This window comes from Felis catus, chromosome B3 (assembly GCF_018350175.1).
Source record: "Felis catus isolate Fca126 chromosome B3, F.catus_Fca126_mat1.0, whole genome shotgun sequence".
Classification (NCBI taxonomy): domain Eukaryota; kingdom Metazoa; phylum Chordata; class Mammalia; order Carnivora; family Felidae; genus Felis; species Felis catus.
The window spans coordinates 64,320,644-64,343,009 of NC_058373.1; the positions used below are offsets into that span (position 1 = coordinate 64,320,644).

At 36.0% G+C, this 22,366-nt stretch overlaps 1 protein-coding gene across 1 annotated transcript in view; it reads right to left on the bottom strand.

Annotated features, from left to right (window-relative positions):
* FAM98B (family with sequence similarity 98 member B) overlaps positions 1 to 22,366 on the bottom strand; it is a 36,182-nt gene that overhangs the window by 1,360 nt on the left and 12,456 nt on the right. Inside the window, exons 4-7 of the mRNA XM_003987287.6 lie at positions 17,991 to 18,169; positions 15,085 to 15,165; positions 14,405 to 14,521; positions 1,958 to 2,125 (exon numbers count right to left, since the gene is read on the bottom strand). Coding sequence (XP_003987336.3) covers positions 1,958 to 2,125; positions 14,405 to 14,521; positions 15,085 to 15,165; positions 17,991 to 18,169 — 545 coding nt within the window. The remainder of the gene's footprint in view (positions 1 to 1,957; positions 2,126 to 14,404; positions 14,522 to 15,084; positions 15,166 to 17,990; positions 18,170 to 22,366) is intronic.

Below are 22,366 nucleotides of genomic sequence, written 5' to 3' on the forward strand. Positions count from 1 at the left end.
ATGAGCAGGGGAGGGGCAGAGGGAGAGGGAGAGAGAATCTTAAGCAGACTCCCTGCCCAGTGTGGAGCCTGATGTGGGGCTCAATCTCACAAGCATGAGATCATAACCTGAGCTGAAATCAGGAGTCAGACACTTAACTGACTGAGCTACCCAGGCACCCCTGTTTACCAAATTCTGTAACAAATGTAGTACCCACCACACTAAAATATTTTAAGCAGAACACTTTCAATATACGTCAACTATTCACCCTATTAATTAACTTCCTATCTATACAACAACTCTGGACTTTCCACTGCCATTCATTTGGTCATGGGTTATCCAATAAAAGACTATATTCTAAGCACATTTTATTTTAACAAAGTATGAAGTATATATGGTGACATGTGGGTTTAATGAGACGTCAGAGAGGAATATAATGACTATTATCCAAGGTATTATTCCAGAGATAAAAGGATTCTCAATGAACTATTCCCTTCTTTGAAACTTAACCTCACAAACTTTCAATGATGATACTAGTTACTATATTATTATACAGAAAATAAAGACTTAACTAGGCTTTCTTAACCATGCTTGATAATACTTTGAAGGATAAGTCAGGGAAGAGTTTGGTTTAAGTCCCCAGCCTTCTGTATAAAGGAGCTACTTGATATGCCCATAAAGAAAAACAGACAGTGGTGAGGAAGGAAGCTAGGAAACTAGCTTCATGCTAGTTTCTTTCAGGAAAGAAGGTAAAACAGTAAATGCCTCAACCAAAATGACCTATAAATCAACTGGGTTCTACTTCCATTGATCCTCTAATCAAAACCATGTTTTAGTAATTTATGTCATAAACAAAAAACAAAAAGTACAACACCCTTACTATGGGCCAAAGTTTGAAGAATGCAAACACTCTTTTAAAGTCACCAATAATGTCCCAATCATCAATGAAAAAGAGCTTTTCTTGGTTGTTATTCTCATTGGTCTCACCATCAAACATGCTACGTGGATGGCTATATGGGGACAGTGTTGCAAGAACTGGTAAGACTGCCTTCAAATAATTAGACTACAAACTTGGAAAAGAGATGGATAATGTCACTTAAGAAGTAGAACTCTTAATCTGGCAAGACTAGATCATTGCCTGATAGAAGATACTAAGTAACATATTTAAAGACAATACTTTCAGAAGCTAGAGGAGACGGATCTAAAATGGAAGAGAGAGGAACAAACACTGGTGACTAACTTAGCAATAACTAACTTTACATACAAACCATACCTCTAGCAAGACATCCTGTATAGAGAATACTTTTTTCACTATACCGAGTGAGGAGCAATGTTTTAAAATTGCCCAAATCCCTTCTGTTTTTTTGCTCTTTTGTAATAAACTCTGCCATACATGCCACTCAAACTGACAAATCTAGATTAGTTTATCACTATTGCTGCTATTGTAAAGTAAAAGATTCGGTCTCTTTGAGCTTGTTTAAAAGCAGTCATGGAGAAATGGATCTATACTCTGAATCAGAAAATGAAACCTCCACAACACTCAGTAACTTGCCCAAGGTGATTTCTCTCTGCAAATGATACAGCTAGGATGTGAATCCTGATCTGTATGACTCTCAAGCAAGTACTCTTCCTTCCTTCCCAAGTATATAAGGAATCTGTTAGTACTTAAATACTACACATTTTTACTGACAAGAAAAAAAAATGACATTCTTAGAAGGCAAATTAATTCTTGCTAAAGCTATTGACAAAAACAATTCTTCGTTCTTCCAATTCAAATAAAACTGTGGCTTAATTTATGAATACAGAAATTCAAATGAACATGGACACACAAAACATAACTAAGCCTAGATGAACTGAAATGCTTTCACCACTCTCTTTTCTAGGAGTTTACCACAACAAAAATGGATTAAAATCTGTAAAAACAGCAAATGAGGATATTATAAATTCATTCTCCATTGCACTGAAAAGAAAACCCAACCTTATTAATGGCACATGCCGTCTTCTCTCGGCTGGAGCCGCTACTTGTTCTTATGATCTTGGATAGATCTTCACGAGCAGCAAGTAGATGTGCCAATGTAATCGTTGTCTTCGGTGATAGAGCATAACGCTTCGGCTGGTAAATTCTTGCTATGTCATCTGTTTTTACCTAAATAACCAAAGTTAGGGGGGAAAAGGAACCAAAGACCATTTCAGTAAAAGAACAATAAATCACAGTCTTCAGAAAGAAAAAAAAAAGAGATCATGCACAAGCAAAGAAATGGAAAAGAGCAAAATATTAAATAGCTCATCATTTGTATGCAAAATGAAAAAAACAGACCAACAGATCCCTAAAGAACACATAACTACCAATAACAAGTCATTAAAAAAGTAACACACAAAAAAAGATTCCATCCATGGCTAATAACAAAATAGCTAAAAATAACTTTAACCAAAAATCACTTATAGGACCTTTAAGAAGGAGACATTAAGTAAAGCTTATAAAAACAAAAGGAAAACTTGAATGAATAGAGAGAAATGCCAAGTTTCTGGATAGGGACAGTGAGTAATGTCATTTTCCCACCACATTAGCTTATAAATGTATCGTAATCCTACTGGAATGGTTTGTGATAGGATGGGGAGAAAAAAGGAATCTAAAGTTAATCCAGAAGCTATATATGTAAATACAACTAAAAGAATTTTGAAAGAGGGCTAAATATTAATATGTGATATATCATCATCAGTCTTAACAGCTAACATTCCTTGAGTAGTTATTAAATATGCCAGGATACTGTCCACTTAATAATCATTTCTAATTCTTAAAATACCTTTTAAAAAATGGTTGCTTTTATTATCCCCTTTTGCAGATGGAAAAAGAAATGAGACCGGGAAAGCTTAAACAGTTCCCCCAAAATACACAGAGTCCCAGCTGTGCCTGGGTCCAGCTGACCCTGCCTTACCCCAGGCACAGGTGGAGATAACAATACACTATCCTACCTCAGCCTAAATGGGACTTGGGGTAAAAACAGACCGATGAAACAAAATAGGCAAATGAGATTCAGAACCTCATAAATATATGAATGCAAGAAATGACAGAGGAGGCATCAAAGATCAGTGAGAAATGGGGGAAGGGGGTAAAAAAAAAATCAGTGAGAAAGGAATGGATTAATTTTTAAATGGTGTTGGAATGAACTGTTGAACAACGGAACAGTAATAAGGCATACCATATAACAGAGAATTCCAAATACACTAAAGAGTTCAGTGTTTCAAGTTTTAATTTAAATTGAAAAACTTACCTATATTAAAAAGATTAAAATTTCTATACATCAAAAACATAAAACAAGTGGTGTAAATATATTCCACAAATAAATCAACTAGCTAACTTCCTTAATATATAAAAAGCTCAATCAAAAGGAAAACAGGAAGACCCAAAGGGGAAAAAGGACAAGACAAAAAGAGATTTCGAAACAAGAGGAAATTCAAATGACTAATAAGCTTATGGAAAAAAGTTGAACTTCACTAATAATGAAAATATACAACTTAAAACAATTTAGTCTTTTTTAACCATCAAGTTAGTAATCAAACTGTTAATATTCTAAATATTAAAGAAACTAAAGTGAGGACAAAATTTCCTTTACTCTATTGGCCGGAGTTTAAATTCATAAAAACCTTCCAGAAAACAATTTGGCCATGTGAATCAAGAGCATCAAGAGTCATAAGCTTTGGGACACCTGGGTAGCACACTCGGTTAAGCATCCAACTCTTGATCTCAGCTCAGGTCATGACCTCACAGTTTGTGGGTTCGATCCCTGTGTCAGGCTCTGCACTCTCACTCTCTCAAAAAAATAAACTTAAAAAAAAAATTTTTTTTTTTTAAAAGAGTCATAACCTTTGACACAGTAAACTTCCACTTAGGAATCCACCATAGGAATATACTTCGAAATTTACAAGTAAAAATTACATATATTAATATTCCTAGCAATTAACACAGGAAAAAAATGTATAAAATAAAAAAGTAAACTATGGCATCAATATATGATAAAATATAATGCAGCCATAAAAAGGATACTGAAAGGAAGTACTGTTATATTCAAAAACAACGGGTGAATCTTGAAAGCATTATGCTAAGGAGCCAGACATAAAATGCCACATAGTGTATGATTCCACTTATAAGAACTGTCAGAATAGGTAAATCCAAAGAGACAGAAAGCAGATCATAGTGGCAGCTGCCAGAGAAAGGGTACATGTTTCTTTTTAGGGTGATGGAAATGTTCTGGAACTAGACAGTAGTAATGGTTACAAAAATATAGTAAATAAACTAAAAGCCACTGAACCGTATGTACACCTTACGATGGTGAATCATATCTCAAAAAAAAGAAATAAATTAAAAATTAACTTAAAAAGAGTATTAAAACTTTTAGAGATACAGGACATTGATCACAATATGTTCAGTGAAAAAAGCAAACTATAAAATTATACTCATAGTCCTATCTCAATACTAACAAAATAACAGAGAAAAGAAATCAGATTATCCATGCTAATATATATAATCCTTCTGAAGGGCAACCCTGCAGTATGCATCAAAAATATTAAAATCTACTTATACATATTATTTCATCAAAAAATCCCATTTTAGAAATGTATCATGGACATGAACAAATATTCAGCTCCAAGGATTTCATTAAGGGTCAAGCAGATAAAATTAAAGAAAACCTCAATACCAACAGAGTATACCTAGATGATAAAATATCCTGCAGAGTTTAAATGCTGTAGAACAATATTTTATGAGTCATTCGACAATCTCAGACACATGAAATGGGGGGAAATAATAATAATGTGTTAAATTTAACAAGAAAACCTGGGGTCCAATGCATGTATTCATATAATCAATTGAAAAGGATCAAATGAAAAGACAAGCTGACCCTAAGAAAAAGAATTTTTAAAAATCATCCAAACTAAGGAATAAAGAACAAAAACACAACCTCCTTTACCTAAAACATGATGAAAAAAAAACCAAGATGAGAAGATAAATATCAAGTTACTTCAAACAGGCATATTTTCTCAAAGTCCCCAAGATGAAGGCTAGTAAACAGTCAACGTGTCCATGAGTCCATGCCACTCCAAATGTTCAAAGAAAACAACCTGTCAAAAGTTGTTTTTGAGCCTGCCAGCTCAGGTCATAATCTGTGCTAACAGCTCAGAGCCAGGAGCCTGCTTCTAATTCTGTGTCTCAGTCTCCCTCTGCCCCTCCCCTGCTCATGCTCTCTCTCTCTCTCTCTCAAAAATAAACATTAAAAAAAATTAAAAAAAAAAAAACAACTTGTTTTGGATTTCTGTGTAAACTTAAGGTCCATACTGAAAGTATCCTAAATTAGTATATTAAGATCCTTTTAGTGCACTACATTTCATAGTTTTCCTTATATTCTTAAATTCCTTTTCATCATTAAAATTCTATCAGGTTAAGCTGAAGACCCAATATATAAACAAACTATTAAATTTATAAAACTGGTACCTCCCATACAGTGATTGACACATATGAGGTGCTGAATAAATGTTTTTTGAAAGAAAATACATGAATGACAGCTCTACAACTCTGCCTTATAGCTATTCTATGATTCCTACGCTGAAATGTTTCTCAGAGGACAGTTCAGATGGTGGCACGGGAGGATCCTGAACTCACTACCACCACTGGTCAAAACAAATATGAAACTACATATAGAATAATTCCCTCAAAAAAAAGTCCTGAAAACTGAATGAACAGAGCCTCCACAAGGAGGGACTAAGAGGAATCAAAGTGGCAGAGACCTCCTCCCCCCCCCAGAGGGGGGAAAAAACCCACACCACAACACAGCAATCCACAGACAGGAAAGAATTTCAAAAACATGGAACTTCTTCCTGAGGAGTGAAGGGTTGGAGGTCCACACAGGTACTCCAACCTTTAGATCCTGCACAAGAGAGAAGAGAGCCCCAAAGCTAGACTTTCAAAACAGAGATTACATCCAGGAAAACCACAGAGCTACAGGGAACAGAGAACCTGCTCGTTGAGGGCTCATGCTGCTCAGACAGGCAGGCAATTGCTAAGACACACTCTAGAGACAGAAAACACCGTCAGGGGCCCTTTTGAAGATCACATTCTACTTTGCTAGTGCTGATGCTAGCAGGTGCCATCTTGGAACTCTCAATCTAACATGCTAATGCTGCTGGCACCCCACTGAAAGCCTCACCCACTGGCCGAGTCCTAGAATAGGGAGGTATACGTAGCTCACACAGAAAATGCCTCTTGAGCATGTGGCTCTGGTGATGAGGGGGGAGTGCACTTCTGGGCCCCACAGGACATCTCCTATATAAAACCACTGCTTTAAGACCAGGAGAGGTAGCCAATTTGCTCAACACATAGAAACAGAGTCAGACAAAATGAGGAAACACAGAAATATATTCCAAATAAAAGAACAAAACAGAGGCGCCTGGGTGGCTCAGTCGGTTGAGTGCCCAACTTCAGCTCAGGCCATTGATCTCACAGTTCATGGGTTCAAGTCCCGTGTCAGGCTCTGTGCTGACAGCTTGCTCAGAGCCTGGAGGCTGCTTCAGATACAGTGTCTCCTCTCTCTGCCCCTCCCTGACTCGTGCGCTGTCTCACTCTGTCTCTCAAAAATAAAGAAATGTAAAAAACAAAACAAAAAAAAAAAAAAAACTTAAAAAAAAAAGAACAAAACAAAACCTCAACAAAAGCTCTTAATGAAACAGAAGTTATCTGAAACAGAGTTCAAAGTCAATGGGCATAAAGATGCTCATCAAACTCAGAAGAATGGATGAAGTGTAAGACAGTACTACTGTTCAAAAGTGTAAGACAGTATTAATCAGAGCTGAAACATGCAACAGATGAAACAAAAAAGACAGAGGGAATCAAAAAGCATATTAGATGATAAAGAAGAACAGAAAGTGACCTGGAAGATAAGGTACTGTAAATCACCACCATCAGAACAACAAAAAGAAAAAAGAACTTTTAAAAATGAGGATAGTTTAAGGGACCTCCAAGACATCAAATGTACTAATATTCACATTCTAGGGGTTCCAGAATGAGAAAAGTGGAAAAAACAGGCAAGAAAACTTATTTGAAAGAATAATGGCTGAATATTTCCCTAACCTGGGGAAGGAAACAGACATTCAGGTCCAGGAAGCAAAGAAAAACCCAAATAAAGAGATCCATACCATTGCACATTGATAATTAAAATATCAAAAGTTAAAGATAAAGAGAGAAACTTACAGGCAAGAAGTGAAAAACAACTAGTTATATACAAGGAAACTCTCATAACGCTATCAGCTGATTTTTCAGCAAAAAGCTGGCAGACCAAAAGGGAGTGACATGATATATTCAATGTGCTGAAAGGAAAACTTACAACCAAGAATATGCTATCCAGCACAGTTATCATTCAGGATTGACAGGGAGGTAAGAGTTTCCCAGACAAGATAAAGTTAACAGAGTTCATCAACACTTGCCAGATCCCAAAAGAAACATTAAAAGGATTTTTTAAGTAGAAATAAAAGGCAATGACTAGAAATAAGGAAATATATGAAAGAAAAAAATCTCACTGGTAAAAGCAATTACATAATAAAGGTAGGGAGTGGATCAACCACTTATAATGCTAGTATGAAAGCTAGTATGAAAGCTAAAAGACAACAGTAGTAAAAACAACTATAACTACAATAATTAGTTAAGGGATATATAAAATAAAATGACACAACATATGATGCCAGAAGCATAAAACACTGGTGGCAAGGCAGAGTATGCATTCATTAACATATTCTAAGTGACCATCAACTTAAAATAGACCACTATATATACAGGTTATATGTGAAACTCATAGTAACCATAACCAAAAACCTTATTAATAGATACACAAAAAATAAAGCAAAGAGAAGCTAAACCTAACACTAAAGAAAGGCATCAAACTACAGGGAAAGAGAGCAAGGGAAGAAGACAGGGAAGAACTATAAAAATAACCAGAAAACAATTAACAAAATGGCAATTAAGTACATACCTATCAATAGTTACTTTAAATGTTAATGGAACAAATTCTCCAATCAAAAGGTACCTGTACGTTTTGAACAGATAAAAGAACAAGGACCATTTATATGCTGCCTACATGACACTCACTGTAGATCTAAAGATAAAAAAGGATGAAAGTGATGGAATAAAAAAAGGTATTCCATTCAAATGGAAATGAAAACTGGATACCAATACTTTTATCAGACAAAACAGACTTTAAAACAAACACCATAACAGAAGATAAACAGGGGTATTGCACAATGAAAAGGAGGTCAATCCAACAGAAGGATATAACATTTGTAAATATTTATGTACCCCAACAAGAAAGTACCTAGATATATAAAGCAAATATTAACAGACATAAAAGGAAAAGTTGAGAGCAACACAATAATAGTGGGGGACTTTAACTCCCCACTTACACCTATGGATAGATCATCCAGATAGAAAAATCAACAAGGAAACAATGGCCTTAAACAACACATTAGACCAAATGGACTTAATAAATATATACAAAACATTACATAAAAAAGCAGAACATACATTCTTTTCAAATGCACACAAAAAATTCCCCAGGACAGATGGCATGTTAGGCCACAGAAATCTCAATAAATTTAAGAAGACTGAAGTCCTATAAGGCACCTTTTCCAACCACAACAGCACGAAACTAGAAATCAATTACAAGAAGAAAATCGGAGGTGTGCCTGGGTGGCTAAGTTGGTTAAGATCCAAATTGGGTTCAGGTCATGATCTCATGGTCTGTGGGTTCAAGCCCTGCATTGGGCTCTGTGCTGACAGCTCAGAGCCTGGAGCCTGCTTCTGATCTTGTGTCTCCCTCTCTCTCTGCCCCTTCCCTGCTCGTTCTCTCTCTCAAAAATAAATAAGCATTAAAAAAAAAAAAAAAAAGAAAAGAAAACCTGAAAAAGTAAACGTGTGGAATTAAACGTGTTAAAAAAAAACAAAACAAAAAACAATGAGTCAACAAAGAAATCAAAGAAAAAAAAAAAATACTGGGACAATGAAAATGGAAACACAATATTCCAAAATCCTTGGGATAAAACAAAAGCAGTTCTAAGACAGAAGTTCACAGCAATAAAGGCTTACCTCAAAAAACAAGAGAAACCTCAAATATTCTACACCTAACGGAACTAGAAAAAGGAGAACAAAGCCCAAAGTTAACAGAGGAAGGAAATAATAAAGATCAAAACAGAAATAAATGCACTAGAGATTAAAAAAAAAAAAACCAAAAAACAGAAAACATCAATGGAACAAAGAGCTGGTTATTTGAAAAGATAAACAAAATTGATAAACCTTTTGCCAGACTCATCCAGAAAATATCCCAAACAGAACTAAGAAATGAAAGAGAAATTACAATTGGTAGCATTGAAATACAAAGGACCCTAAGAGATGATTATTGAACAATTATATGCCAACAAATTGGACAACTCAGAAGAAATTAATAAATTCCTAGAAACATACAATCTTCCAAGACTGAGTCATGAGGAAAGAGAAAATCTGAATAGACTGATAATTAGCAATGAAGTTGAATCAGGAATCAAACAACTCCCAACAAAAAAAGTTCAGCATCAGACAGCTTCAAAGCTAAATTCTACCAAACATTCAAAGAGTTAATCATCATTCCCTTCTCAAATTATTCCATAAAACTGAAGAGGATGGAATGTTTCCATACTCATTTTACAAGGCCACCATAACCCTGAAACCAGACAAAGGCACTAACAAAAAAATTACAGGCCAATATCCCTGATAAACACAGATACAAAACTCCTCAACAAATGATTAGCAAAACGAATTCAACACTACATTAAAATGAATATACACCATAATCAAGTGGGATTTATTCTACAGACACAAGATGTAAATCAAACAAGATACATCACATTAACAAAATGAAGGATGAAAATCTTATGATTGGGCAGGAAGCCTGGGTGGCTCAGTTTGTTAAACATCTGACTTTTGATTTCAGCTCAGGTTATAACCTCACAGTTCTGAGACTGAGCCCGCATCAGGGTCCATGCCCAGCCTGGAACCTGCTTAAGATGCTCTCTCCCTCTCCCTCTGTCCTTCCCCTCTCACACATACACTCTCTCACACTCTTTCTAAAAAAAAAAAAAAGAAAGAAAACATCATATGATCGATCATCTCAATAGATGCAGAAAAAAACATCTGACAAAATTCATCATCCATTAATGATAAAAACTCTCAACACAGTGGGTAACATACCTCAACAAAATAAAAGCCATATAAGACCAAACCTTTGCAAACATCACACTCAACAGTGAAAAGCTGAAAGATTGCCCTCTAAGATGGAGGAAGTCCTAGCCAGGGCAATTAGGCAAGGAGGGGAAAAAAATGTGGCATTCAAACTGGAAAGCAGCAGCAAAACTGTCATTAAGTGTAGATGACCTGATATTGTATCCAGAAAATCCTAAAGACTCCACCAAAAAACTATTAAAACCAATCAATGAATTCAGTAAAGTTGTATGATAATATAAAGAAATCTGTTGTTTGTATATATTAGTAACAACTATCTGAAAGAGTTATTAAGAAAACAAATCTATTTACAACTGCATAAAAAAACAAATCAAAACCCTAGGAATAAAGGCTTAGGAATAAAATTTACCAATGAGGGGAAAAACTTGTACAGTGAAAATTACAAGACACTGATGAAAGCAACTGAATACAAATAAATGGAAAGATGTACCATGCTCATGAATCAGAAGAATTAGTATTATTAAAATGTCCATACTACCCAAAGCAATCTACAGATTCAATGCAATCTCTATCAAAACCCCAACAGTATTTTTCACAGAACCAGAATACCACTACTATAAAATAGTACTAAAATTCCTACGTAACCAGAAAAGGCCCCAATTCGCAAAAGCAACTGTGAAAAAGAACAAAACTGTACATATCATGTTCCCTGATTTTAAACTGTACACAACCTATAATAATCAAAACAGTTTGGTAGTACAAAAACCAGACACATAGATCATCTTAACACAATAGGGAGTCCAGAAATAAATGCATGCTTTACGGTCAATTAACCTACAACAAAGAAGGCAAGAATATACAAGGTGGAAAGGACAGTCTCTTCAATAAATGGAAAACTGGACAGCTACATGTACAAAAACGAACCTGGACTATCTTCTTACACCATACACAAAAATAAACTCAAAATGGATTAAATGCTTAAATTAAGACCTGAACCCATAAAATGCCTGAAAGAAAACAATTAGTAAACTATTTGGTATCAGTCTCGGCAGTATTTTTTCGATCTGTCTTCCCAGGCAAGGACTGCAAAAGCAAAAATAAACAAATGAGATGACACCAAAGAGGACACCTTCTTCATAGCAAAGAAATCAATAGAACTAAACAGCAACCTACTGAAGGTATGGTTGAAAGGATATTATCAATAAGGGTTTAACATCCAAAATATATAAAGGACTCATTCAACTCAGTATCCAAAAAAATCATATTAAAAAGGCAGAGGACCTACATAGACATTTCTTCAAAGAAGACCTACAGATGGTCAACAGGCACATGAAAAGATGTTCAGTATCACTCATCATCAGTGAAATACAAATCAAAACCACAATGAGATAACATCTCACACCTATCAGAATGGCTATTATCAAAAAGACAAGAAATAAAAAATGTTGGCAACAATGTGGAGAAAAGGGAACCCTCGTGCACTGTTGGTGGAAACAAAAATTGGTGCAGAAACTGTGGAAAACATTATGAAGGGTCCTCAAAAAATTAAAACTAGGAACTACCATATGATCCAGTAATACCACTTCTGGCTATTTACCCAAAGGAAAAAACCCACTAATTTGAAAAAATACACACACCCCTATGTTCACTGCAGCATTACTTATAATAACCAAGATAAGGAAGCAACCTATCGGGGGACACTGATAGATGAATGGATAAAAAAAGATGTGGAGAGATTGTGTGTATACACATATATATAAACAAATAATGGAATATTATTCAGACATAATAAAGAATGAAGTCTGGCCATTTGTAACAACATGAGTGGATCTAGAGGGTTTAATGCTAAGTGAAATAAGCCAGACAGAGAAAGGTAAATACCCTACGATTTTACTTATATGTGAAATCTAAAAAGCAAAGCACACAGCTTTTCAATGTCTTGCTCTTAATATGATCAACCAAGAACCATCCTGCATTTGAGGAAAACCACCATAAACAAGAGACTAAGAAAAACCAATAAAAAATTACGCTGGAGGAAACAGAGATAATTTAAGACCCTTTTTTTTTTAATTTTTCATTTTTATTTAAGATGATAATACATCCATAAAACAAGAAAAAAATATGAAAAAAAGGAAAACTACAGAATCAAAAAGATTCCCTGGAAATTAAAAAATGATGGCAGAAACAAAAATTCGATACCAAATACAAAATAAAATTGAGGGCATTTCTAAGAAAACGTATCAAAAAAGGAAAACAGAAAATGGGAGAAAAAATAAAGCAACTTAAGTGGATGTATACAGGATGTCCAAAATCTGACTAATAAGAATTTCAGAAAGAGAAAATAAAACAAAATGAAAGAGATTAATGAAGAAAAATATAAAAGATAAGAGTCTATACATTCAAAGGTCCATTTACTGTTTTAGCACAATGAATGGAAAAGACCCATACGAACCCTTACTATGAAATTTCAGAACTCCAAAGCTAAAGAAAAAGCCCAAAAGTTTCCCAAGAAAAAATTTTAAAAGTTATCCAGAAGGACACAGAACTACATCAGGTTTCTCACCAGTAGCACGAAACACTAGAAAACAATGAATCAATGCCTTCAGTATTTTTAGGGAAAAATAGGTTCAACCTAGATTTTTATATTTACCCACACTATCAATCAAATGTGACAAGAGAATAAATACATTTTCACAATGCAAGGATTCAGAAAAATCACCTCCTATAGTGGTAAGGAAGATGAGGTGTGTGGTAAATTAAAAAACAGCTCCCCTAAAGATGTCCACATCCTAATTCTTGGAATATGTTACCTGACAGCTGTAGATGTGATTAATTCAAAGATTTTCAGATACAAACATTATCCTGTACTATGTGAGTGGGCCCAGTATAATCACAAGAATACTTGTAAGAGAGACACAAAAGGTGATGTGACAATGGAAACAGAAAGACTGGAGGATCTTACACTACTAGTTTTGAAGATAAAAGGATGACGTCACGAGTCGAGTCAAGGTAGCATTAAGTCGAGTATGCAGGTAGCATTAAGAAGCTAGAAAATACAAAGGAAAGAGATTCTCCCCTATGGTATCTGGAGGAATGCAACTTTGCTAATACCTTCATTTTAGGACTTCTGATCTCTAGAACTATAAGAATAAATGTTCATTATTTAAGCCACTAAGTGTACGCTAATTTGTTACAGCAGCCATAGTAAACCAATACAAAACACCACGTAGAAACAGAGACCACTTAAGAACCAAGACAGGCAAAGCACAACAACAATCAGCAGAACCCACACTATGAGACAACCATCTTGAATATTCCAGCCCAGTCCCAGCATCAGCTGAATGAAGCTGCACAAGTGCCCCAGCTGATACAACATGGGGTAGAACTGCCTAGTCAATACAAAAAAACATGATGATAACGATGACGACGATGATGATGGTATGATATGTGAGAGTAAGAGGCACCAGATTTACCATCCCACCTGAAACAAAAGTGGACAACCCATGTGAACTAGTGATTTCCACACACTGGACATGAAGGAGCACAGAACAGTAATCCCTGAAACAGGGGACGCAAATGATGCAAGCCCTATTAACTGTCCCAGCTTACTGTCTGGAGAATTTCTAGACTATGATGCAGAGTGGGCAGGGTACCCAGACGAAGCTTGAATACAGTTTAAAGGCATAAAATGGGAGTGATGGGAGACAGCTCTCTAGAAAGCTATGTGATAAATCCATTATTTGGGAATGCCCCCACCATCCAACCTCCTCTTAAACCAGAACACAGTCCAGAGCCTTACAACACCTTTCAGAAGACTTGTTCTGGCATCAGCACTACCTACACCTATTCCAATGGTCTCCTTTCTTGACCGGTTGTTTACTGTATCTATCTCACTGCCTCATATGACACCCCTTCTTTTATGCCTATCATTGCATAAATCACAACATGTAGTAGTTTAAAATCAATGTGAAAACATTTGGAAAGAAATCAAGATATCTGCAAACAGGGATTTACAAAAGACTAGGATCATTATGTAAGAGCAGTAGTTGGCCCGGGCATGTGCCTCAGAGTAAGTGGTAAGTGCAAATGTGGCACAATTACATAATGACAGTGCAGCCTGAAGAGCTGTCACAGAGTACCACCTACAGGACACAAATGGGAACACAGCCCTACCTTTGCTCTATCAGACCAACCAAAGGACTGCACTGTCACATCTAATCGTTTCATCAACATCCGCCGGCGGCATTCATATTCACAGGAAAGAGCTTCATTGATTCTTTCTAGTTGTTCCTAAAGAATTCAGAAACAAAAATCATAAACTTTACACTCTGTATACACAGAAATTTGAAAACTGTGGTCAATACCTCCTGATTCGAAAGATACTGTACGTGGTAACCATTTTCTGATCCCATGAGACTTTATGGTAAATTTTTTGAATAATAAAGAGTATCTGAGAGAACATTTATGATATTCAGAAATACTAAACATATGAATTAAACTCTACAACTGGGAGACTTTACCTCATCTTCAATCAAGCATTTTAAGTAAAACATCTACTTGCTAAGTGGTCTGGACCAATAAGGAAAGAAAATGCCAAAAATTTCCACCTTGTTGGCTTTTGAGCTACTATCTTTTTCTAATCACAACTATGCTAACATACTGGGTGCTATCTATACTCTTGGACAATTAATAATCTGAAATGTCAGGACCTATTACTCTAGGATGTCAATCCATTTTAATTCTCTAAAGTAATAAAGGTATGCTACCCACTGTAAAATCTAGGTGTCCACTAATAAAATTAAGTCATATTCACTAACTGAATTACATAAAGCGAATAAAGCAAGGTATTTTACCGCCTGTTCCAGATTTAAATCAATTTTCAGCAGTGGTTTTCCCACATGATTTTTCTGGACTTTTGAGAGAATATCCTTCACCTAAAAGTAAATATAAAAGATCGTGAAAAAGTATATCCCTAATTTAAAACAACATTATCCTTAAAATGCTGTTTTGAATGCTGAAGAATAAGTGAAATGTTCAAGTAAAATAAATGAAATATACCTTCACATACTAGGAAAGAATATCAGCACAGTGCAGAGTATCTTCTTTTCCAGAATAAGAAATAATGTATATAGACGACTAAAGAAGTAGCTACTGAAAGGTTTTACTATGAGAATCTGTGTGGCCTTATGTGAAATAATTTGGGGAGCTTCTCCTTGAAATGGCACACTCTTATGCATGCTTCTGTATACAAGCCAAGTGCAAGCATTCTGGTTTCATTGTTCAGCAAAACGCAAGAGAGCAAGTCCTCTAAATTATAGTCACCACATACACATTTCATGCCTTTGGCAAAGCCACTAATTTGAATTACTTGCAACACTTTTGTTTTAGTAAAGAAGTTATTAGACATTTGTTTTTGCTCTAGCAATATCAGCCATTCCAATAACAGTAATTTATCCCGAACAAAACGACTGAGAAATGATAGCCTAAGTTGGGCTCACCCTAACTGAAGAAATTTTCATTATCTAAAAACAATTTCAAAACAGAATGATATATCTACAGTTTCTTAGTTATAAGGTACAATCAAGACAGTTCAGATTTTGAGGAATATCAAGCTTATTTAATGTTAAGGGCATTCTTTAAGAAAAAGTTAAAAACCGTGAACACAAAATTAACTTGGAAACTGCTGGTAATGATGGGGAGTGACTGTAAATGGACAGAAGGTTTCTTTGGAGGCTGATGGAAATGTTCTAAAATTAGATTTTGACGATGGTTGTACTCTCTAAATAAGATTCATTTAATTATCTATTTTAAGCGAGTGAAGTTTATGACATGTAAACTCTACCTTGAGAAAGCTATTTTTTAAAAAATTAGCTTAGAAAGGCTTGTACAAATGAGAGGCCCCAAAGCTTAAGCTCTATTAGCTTCGTGGCAAATCTACTCTACAACAATACAATTCTTACTTATTATAAAGAATTAACTTATTTTCTTAAGATACTCAACTTCTGTAGATTTCCCAACTATTGCAAACACCTCCAATTTTGATTATTTCATACGTTACTAAAAGTTTGAGTTGTAACTCCTCACTCGAGAGGGATTCTGAATGTTTACTTATAACTTCTTACATGTAATCATGCTCATTCCCAGGATTTCAACATTGGACAACAGTTTCAGTAAGTTTGAGAGTTCAACTCAAATAGAGAGGAAGTTAAGAGCACAGACTCTGGAGGTTGCCTGTATTTAAAAACTTCAGGTCTGCCACTACTACTTAGAAACTTGCTTGTCCAATTTATTCCATCTTTCAGGACCTCACTTTCCTCATATGGCTGTTGTAGATAATAGCAACTACCTCATTATATGTGATGTGAGAATTAAATGAATTATTATATGTAAACATTTACAACAGTAAATGTATATGTTTGCCATTAATATTACTATAATTACTTTAGAGTCACACTTGAACAGCTTCAAGTTAGAAAACACTAATTTTCTTTCCCAATGGTGACAAAGCATATTCAATAAGGAATGGAGAACAAAGTCCTTTTAGGAAAATATGTGGCCACAATGGCCACAGTACCAAGTACCTTCAGATTAGCCTGCCAGCACTTGAACGGAGGCATTATGCATAGCCTACTTCAAGTAGAGAAACAACAGGTTCAGGGATATTTTTCATTGTAACTGAGACCCATAAAAAAGAAAAGCCTTTTGGGGATCAATATGTAGAAGCACAGGAAGATTAGAAAAAGCCTAGATATCTGTCTCAAGGTGAAATTATCCCAGACATTTTAGCCAACCCTAGATCATTCTTAATCCAGAGGAAAAGAGAAAAGCATTGAAGAGTAACTTGTTAACTCCATAACGCTTTTGAGTGATTCAAAAAGAGTTATTCTTTGGTCTGCAGGTTCCACAAAAAGAAAAAATGTTTTTAAAATTGTGTTTTCATCTTAATGACACCAAAATTCTGTTATGTTCAATTAAGACAAATCTTTTTATCTTTTCAGTTCCTAAATTATCAATGCAGGAATATTTTATCCAAGAATTTAGTATAACACAGCATGTATAAAAATGGAGCTTTAACCTGTTCTTGAGAGTAAGAACGTTCTTTTCCTTTAAAATGAATCCTGTGTTATTCTCCTTGAGGAATCCTAGGAAATAGGCTGGAATTTGGACTGCAAGGGTAGCATTCTCTCTAATATGTGGCTCAACAGGAAAGAAGAGTAGTTTAATAATTGAAGAGAAAATTTCACAAAGTTTGAGGTACACAGCTTGTGGTTGTTTTTAACTACATCAGGACACTTATTCATTCATTTATTTTCTATACAACAAACATTTCCTAAACACCTATCCACCAGAAATTGTGATTGCTCACTGCCAAAGACAACTACATTACAATTCTATTAACAATATCCATTTTTTTAAAAATGTAGTTTGCCTTCAACTTTGGATTACTCTACTTCTTTCATTATACTACATTCTAACTTTACTTGGGAAAGGGATCCTTTAACTTGCAAAGTGATTTCTACCACAGAATACTCTTGCAAAGCCTAAAGGCCCTCACACTCATTAAGATCTGATTCCTGAATATTAGCTATTGGCAAATTAAGTCACATACGCATATGAACTCAGAATCCAAAATTTACTTTACAGGAACATAAACTTCTCTTGAAATGGAATGCATCTTAAAGGAAATATTTTCATTTTCAGTACATTTACATGTTAGCATTTAGTTCCATTTTTGGGAAATGAAAAATAAATACGATACCTTTGATTCCACTTGGTTTAGCATAAGCGGAATGTCAGAAGTTGCTGACTTGGGTACACCAAGAGTATCACAGATAGCTTCAACTTCTTGATAAATTTCACTGTTTTTATCTAATTGAGAATTTTTACGTTTCTTATTCTGTAGTATCTGTAAAGCTTGAAGCTCTGTACTTAAAAACACTATAATAAAAAAAGGAAAAATGAATAATGTTAAAACATGCAAGAACTTCTTAAAAATCCCACTTTTAGGTATATATCCAAAGGAACTGAAATCAGGATCTCAGAGGTTTGCACTGCCCTGTTCTCTGCAGTACTGTTCACAATAGCCAAGATATGGTAACAAATTAAGTGCCCTTCAACAGATGAATAAAGAAAATGTGGTATATACATACAATGGAATATTACTCAGCCTTAAAAAAAAAAAAAAAAAAGGAAATCCAGCCATTTGCAACCACACAGATGAAACTGAAGGACACTAGGCAAAGGGAAATAAGCCAAACACAGAAGGACAAATGCTATGCAATATCACTTTTCTGAGCAATCTAACACAGTCAAATTCATAAAGCAGAGAGTAGAATGGTGGTGGCCAGGGGCTGGGGGAGGGGAAAAACTGGAAGTTATCAAATATAAATTTCTGAAAAACAGGTGATCTGTTTTAATGAAGCTTTCAAATCAGAAGGACTTGGCAGAGTCCTCACAAGCAAAGCCTGATAAATTTTGGTCAATTATACAAGATGATTTAGTCCTAGAGACCAACTTTATAGGAAAGGGACTAGTTAACAATAATACTGTATCATATACTTAAAAATTTGCTAAGGGGATGCCTGGGTGGCTTAGTCGGTTAAGCTTCTGACTTCAGCTCAAGTCATGATCTCACAGTTCTGGAGTTCGAGCCCTGCATCGGATCCTGCAATGACAGCTCAGAGCCTGAAGCCTGCTTCAGATTCTGTGTGTCTCTCTCTCTGCCCCTCCCCTGCTCATGCTCTGTCTCTCAAAAATAAACATTAAAAAAAAAAAATTTTTTTTAATTTGCTAAGAGGGTAGACCATTATGTTAAGTATTCTTATCACAAAGACAAATTAAAGAGGGCAGGAGGAAACTTTTAAAAAATGGGATAGTACCTACTGCAGAATTTAAAGTCTAGTAGGAGAGACCTACCAGTAGTAAATCAACAATTTAAGAACGTATAAGTGTAAAAGTGAAAATATTTTCTCATATGAACAGAGTGCTCAACCCAGGGGAGAATGTTAGCTCTAACCAACCTATAAGCTGACAGAGTGGTTTGAATAACCATTGGCCTTTAGAATAGACCACCCCCGGCTGTTCACAAGTCCCTTCACTGCCATGTCATTTAATCCTTTCAACAGCCATATTTAAGGAAATTACTTAAAACTCTTACATGATTATAGTTTTGTTTTAAATTCTATAGTGTTTAAAATACTGAATTTTGTTTTTGTTTAAAGTCACGCTCACACAGGGGTACCTAGGTGGCTCAGTCAGTGAAGCATCTGACTTCAGCTCAGGTCATGATCTCGCGGTCTGTGGGTTTGAGCCCCGCATCAGGCTCTGAGCTGTCAGCACAGCTGACATCCAAGCCTGCTTAGGATTCTGTCTCCCTCTTTCTCTGCCCCTCCCCCACTCACGTTCTGGCTCTCTCTGTCTCTCAAAAATAAATGCTAAAAATTTTTTTAAATAAATAAAGTTATGCACACATACTACCTACACACCCCACAATACAGTAGTTTCAACTTCACCTGAGAAATATCTGAGAAACTGTTTAAAAGTAGTTTTACTGCACTTCACTTTACTACACTTCACAAATGATTGCGTTTTTACAAATTGAGGGTTTGTGGCAACCCTGTGCTGAACAAGTCTATCAGTGCCATTGCCACTTTTCCAACATTGGTCACTTTGTATCCCTGCGTCACATTTTGGTACTTTTTTTTTTTTAAGCTTATTATTTATTTGGGTGGGGGGTGAAGGGAAAGACAGAGGGAGGGAGGGAGAAGGAGGGGGCATGGGCACAGGAGGGGCCAGAGAGGGAAGGAGAAAAAGAATCCCAAGCGGGCTTGGCACTGACAGCGTGGAGCTTACTCTCATGAACTGAACTGTGAGATCATGACCTGAGCCAAAATTAAGAGTTGGACGCTTAACTGAGCTACCAAGGCGTCCGTCCCCCCCTCATTTTGGTAATTTTTGAAGGAGATTAAAAAAGTGCTACTCCAGTGAACACACGAATAAGAAGGTGCAACAGCCTGACTGCTGATATGGAGAAAATTTTAGTGGTGTGAAGAGAAGATCAAACCCAGCTACAACATTCCTTAAGCCAATCTAATCCAGAGCAAGGCCCTAATGCCCTTCAATTCTATGAAGGCTAACAAAGGTGAAGAATCTGCAGAAAAGAAGTTTAAATTTGAAGCTAGCAGAGATTGATTCATGAAGTTTAAGGAAAAAAGGTGTCTCCACAGCATGAAGTACAAGGTGAGGCAACAAGTGTGATATAGAAGTTGCAGGAAGCTACCCTGGATATCTATCCAGAAGACGTAGCTAAGACAATTAATGAAGGTGGCTACACTAAACAACAGATTTTCAGTGCAGATGACACAGCCTTCTATTGAAAGATGCTATGTAGGATTTTTCGTAGTTAGAGAGAAATCAATACCTGGCTTCAAAGGACAGGCTGATCCTCTTGTTAGGGGCTAATGCAGTTGGGGACTTGAAGCCAATGCTCATTTACCACTGTAAAAATCGTAGGACCCTTAAGAACTATGCTACACCTACTGTGCCCGTGCTGTATGAACAGAACAACAAAACCTGGGTGAAAGCACATCCATTTACAGCATGGTTTATTGACTATTTTAAGCCCACTGTTGAGACCTGCTATTCAAAAGAAAAGATTTCCTTCAAAATACGACTGCTCATGGACAATGCACCCAAAGGCTCTCGTAGAAATGTACAATGAGATTAATGCTGTTTTCATGTCTGCTGACACAATATCCATTCTGCAGCCCACAGATCAAGGAGTAATTGTGACTTTTAAGTCTTACTATTTATGAAATATAATCCTTAAGGCTACAGCTGCCATAGTGATTCCTCTGATGATCCAGGCAAAGTAAATTGAAAACCTTCTGGAAAGGATTCGTTACTCTAGATGTCATTAAGAACATTTATGATTCAAGGAAAGAGATCAAAATACCAACATCAACGGGAGTCTGGAAAAAGGTGACTCTGAACCTCATGGATGGCTTTGAAGGCTGAAGACTGCAGATGTCGTGGGAACAGCAAGGGAACTAGAAGCAGAACTGAAGATGTGACTGAACTGCTACAATCTCATGACAAACCGCAAGAGATGACGAGATGGATAAGAAAATGATAACTTGAGATGGAATCTTCCCATGGTGAAATACTGTGAAGATTGTTGAAACGACAACAAGAGATTTAGAATATTCCATAAATTTAGTTGATAAAGCAGCAGGGTTTGAGAAGATGGACTCCAATTTTGAAAGAAGTTCTACTGTGGGTAAAATGCTATCAAACAGCATCGCATTTTATAGAGAAAATGTTTGTAAAAGAGTCCACTCATGCAGCACACTTCGCTGTTGCCTTGTTTTAAGCAATTGCCACAACCACCCCAACCCTGAGCAACCACCAACATGATCGATCAGAGGCCATTGGCATATAGAGTCAAGACCCTCTAGCAGCAAAAGATTACAACTTACTGAAAGTTGAATGATAGCTGGCATTTTTTTGGAATAAAGTATTTTTTAATTAACGTACATTGGGTTTTTTTCAGACAATGCTACTGCACACTTAAAAAAACTGCAGTATACTGTAAATGTAACTTTTATATTTACTGGGGTAACCCAATATATATTACTGGGAAACCAAAAAATTAATTTGATTCGCTTTACTGTGATATTCACTTTACTGCAGTGGTCTGGAAATGAACACACAACATCTCCCACCCTCAAAGATTCTGAACCAGCAGATTCTGAACCAGTAGGAGTTAAGTATGCGTATGATGTTAGACCCAAGGTGATTCTCATGGGCAGGCAGGATTGAGAGCCACTGATTTAAAGACTTTTCCCTGCAATCTACACATGATAGTCTAAGGAGCTCACAAAAAGTTAAGACAGTATGTATCAAACTGTACTTATGAAGACTATGCCAAGGTCCCTCTGATTTCAAAACTTCATTCAAACAGATCACCAGTTCTTCAAAAATGTGTACTCTGGACAGAATCTAAGCTGGTCTGCCTTTGTTCTGTGGGAACGTGCTCTATGTAATACTACAAACAAGAGTTCAGTCTAGTATTTAAAAGGCTAATCCATGCAGATGGTAAACAATACAGTGAAAAGTCTTCTTCCCACCACAGAT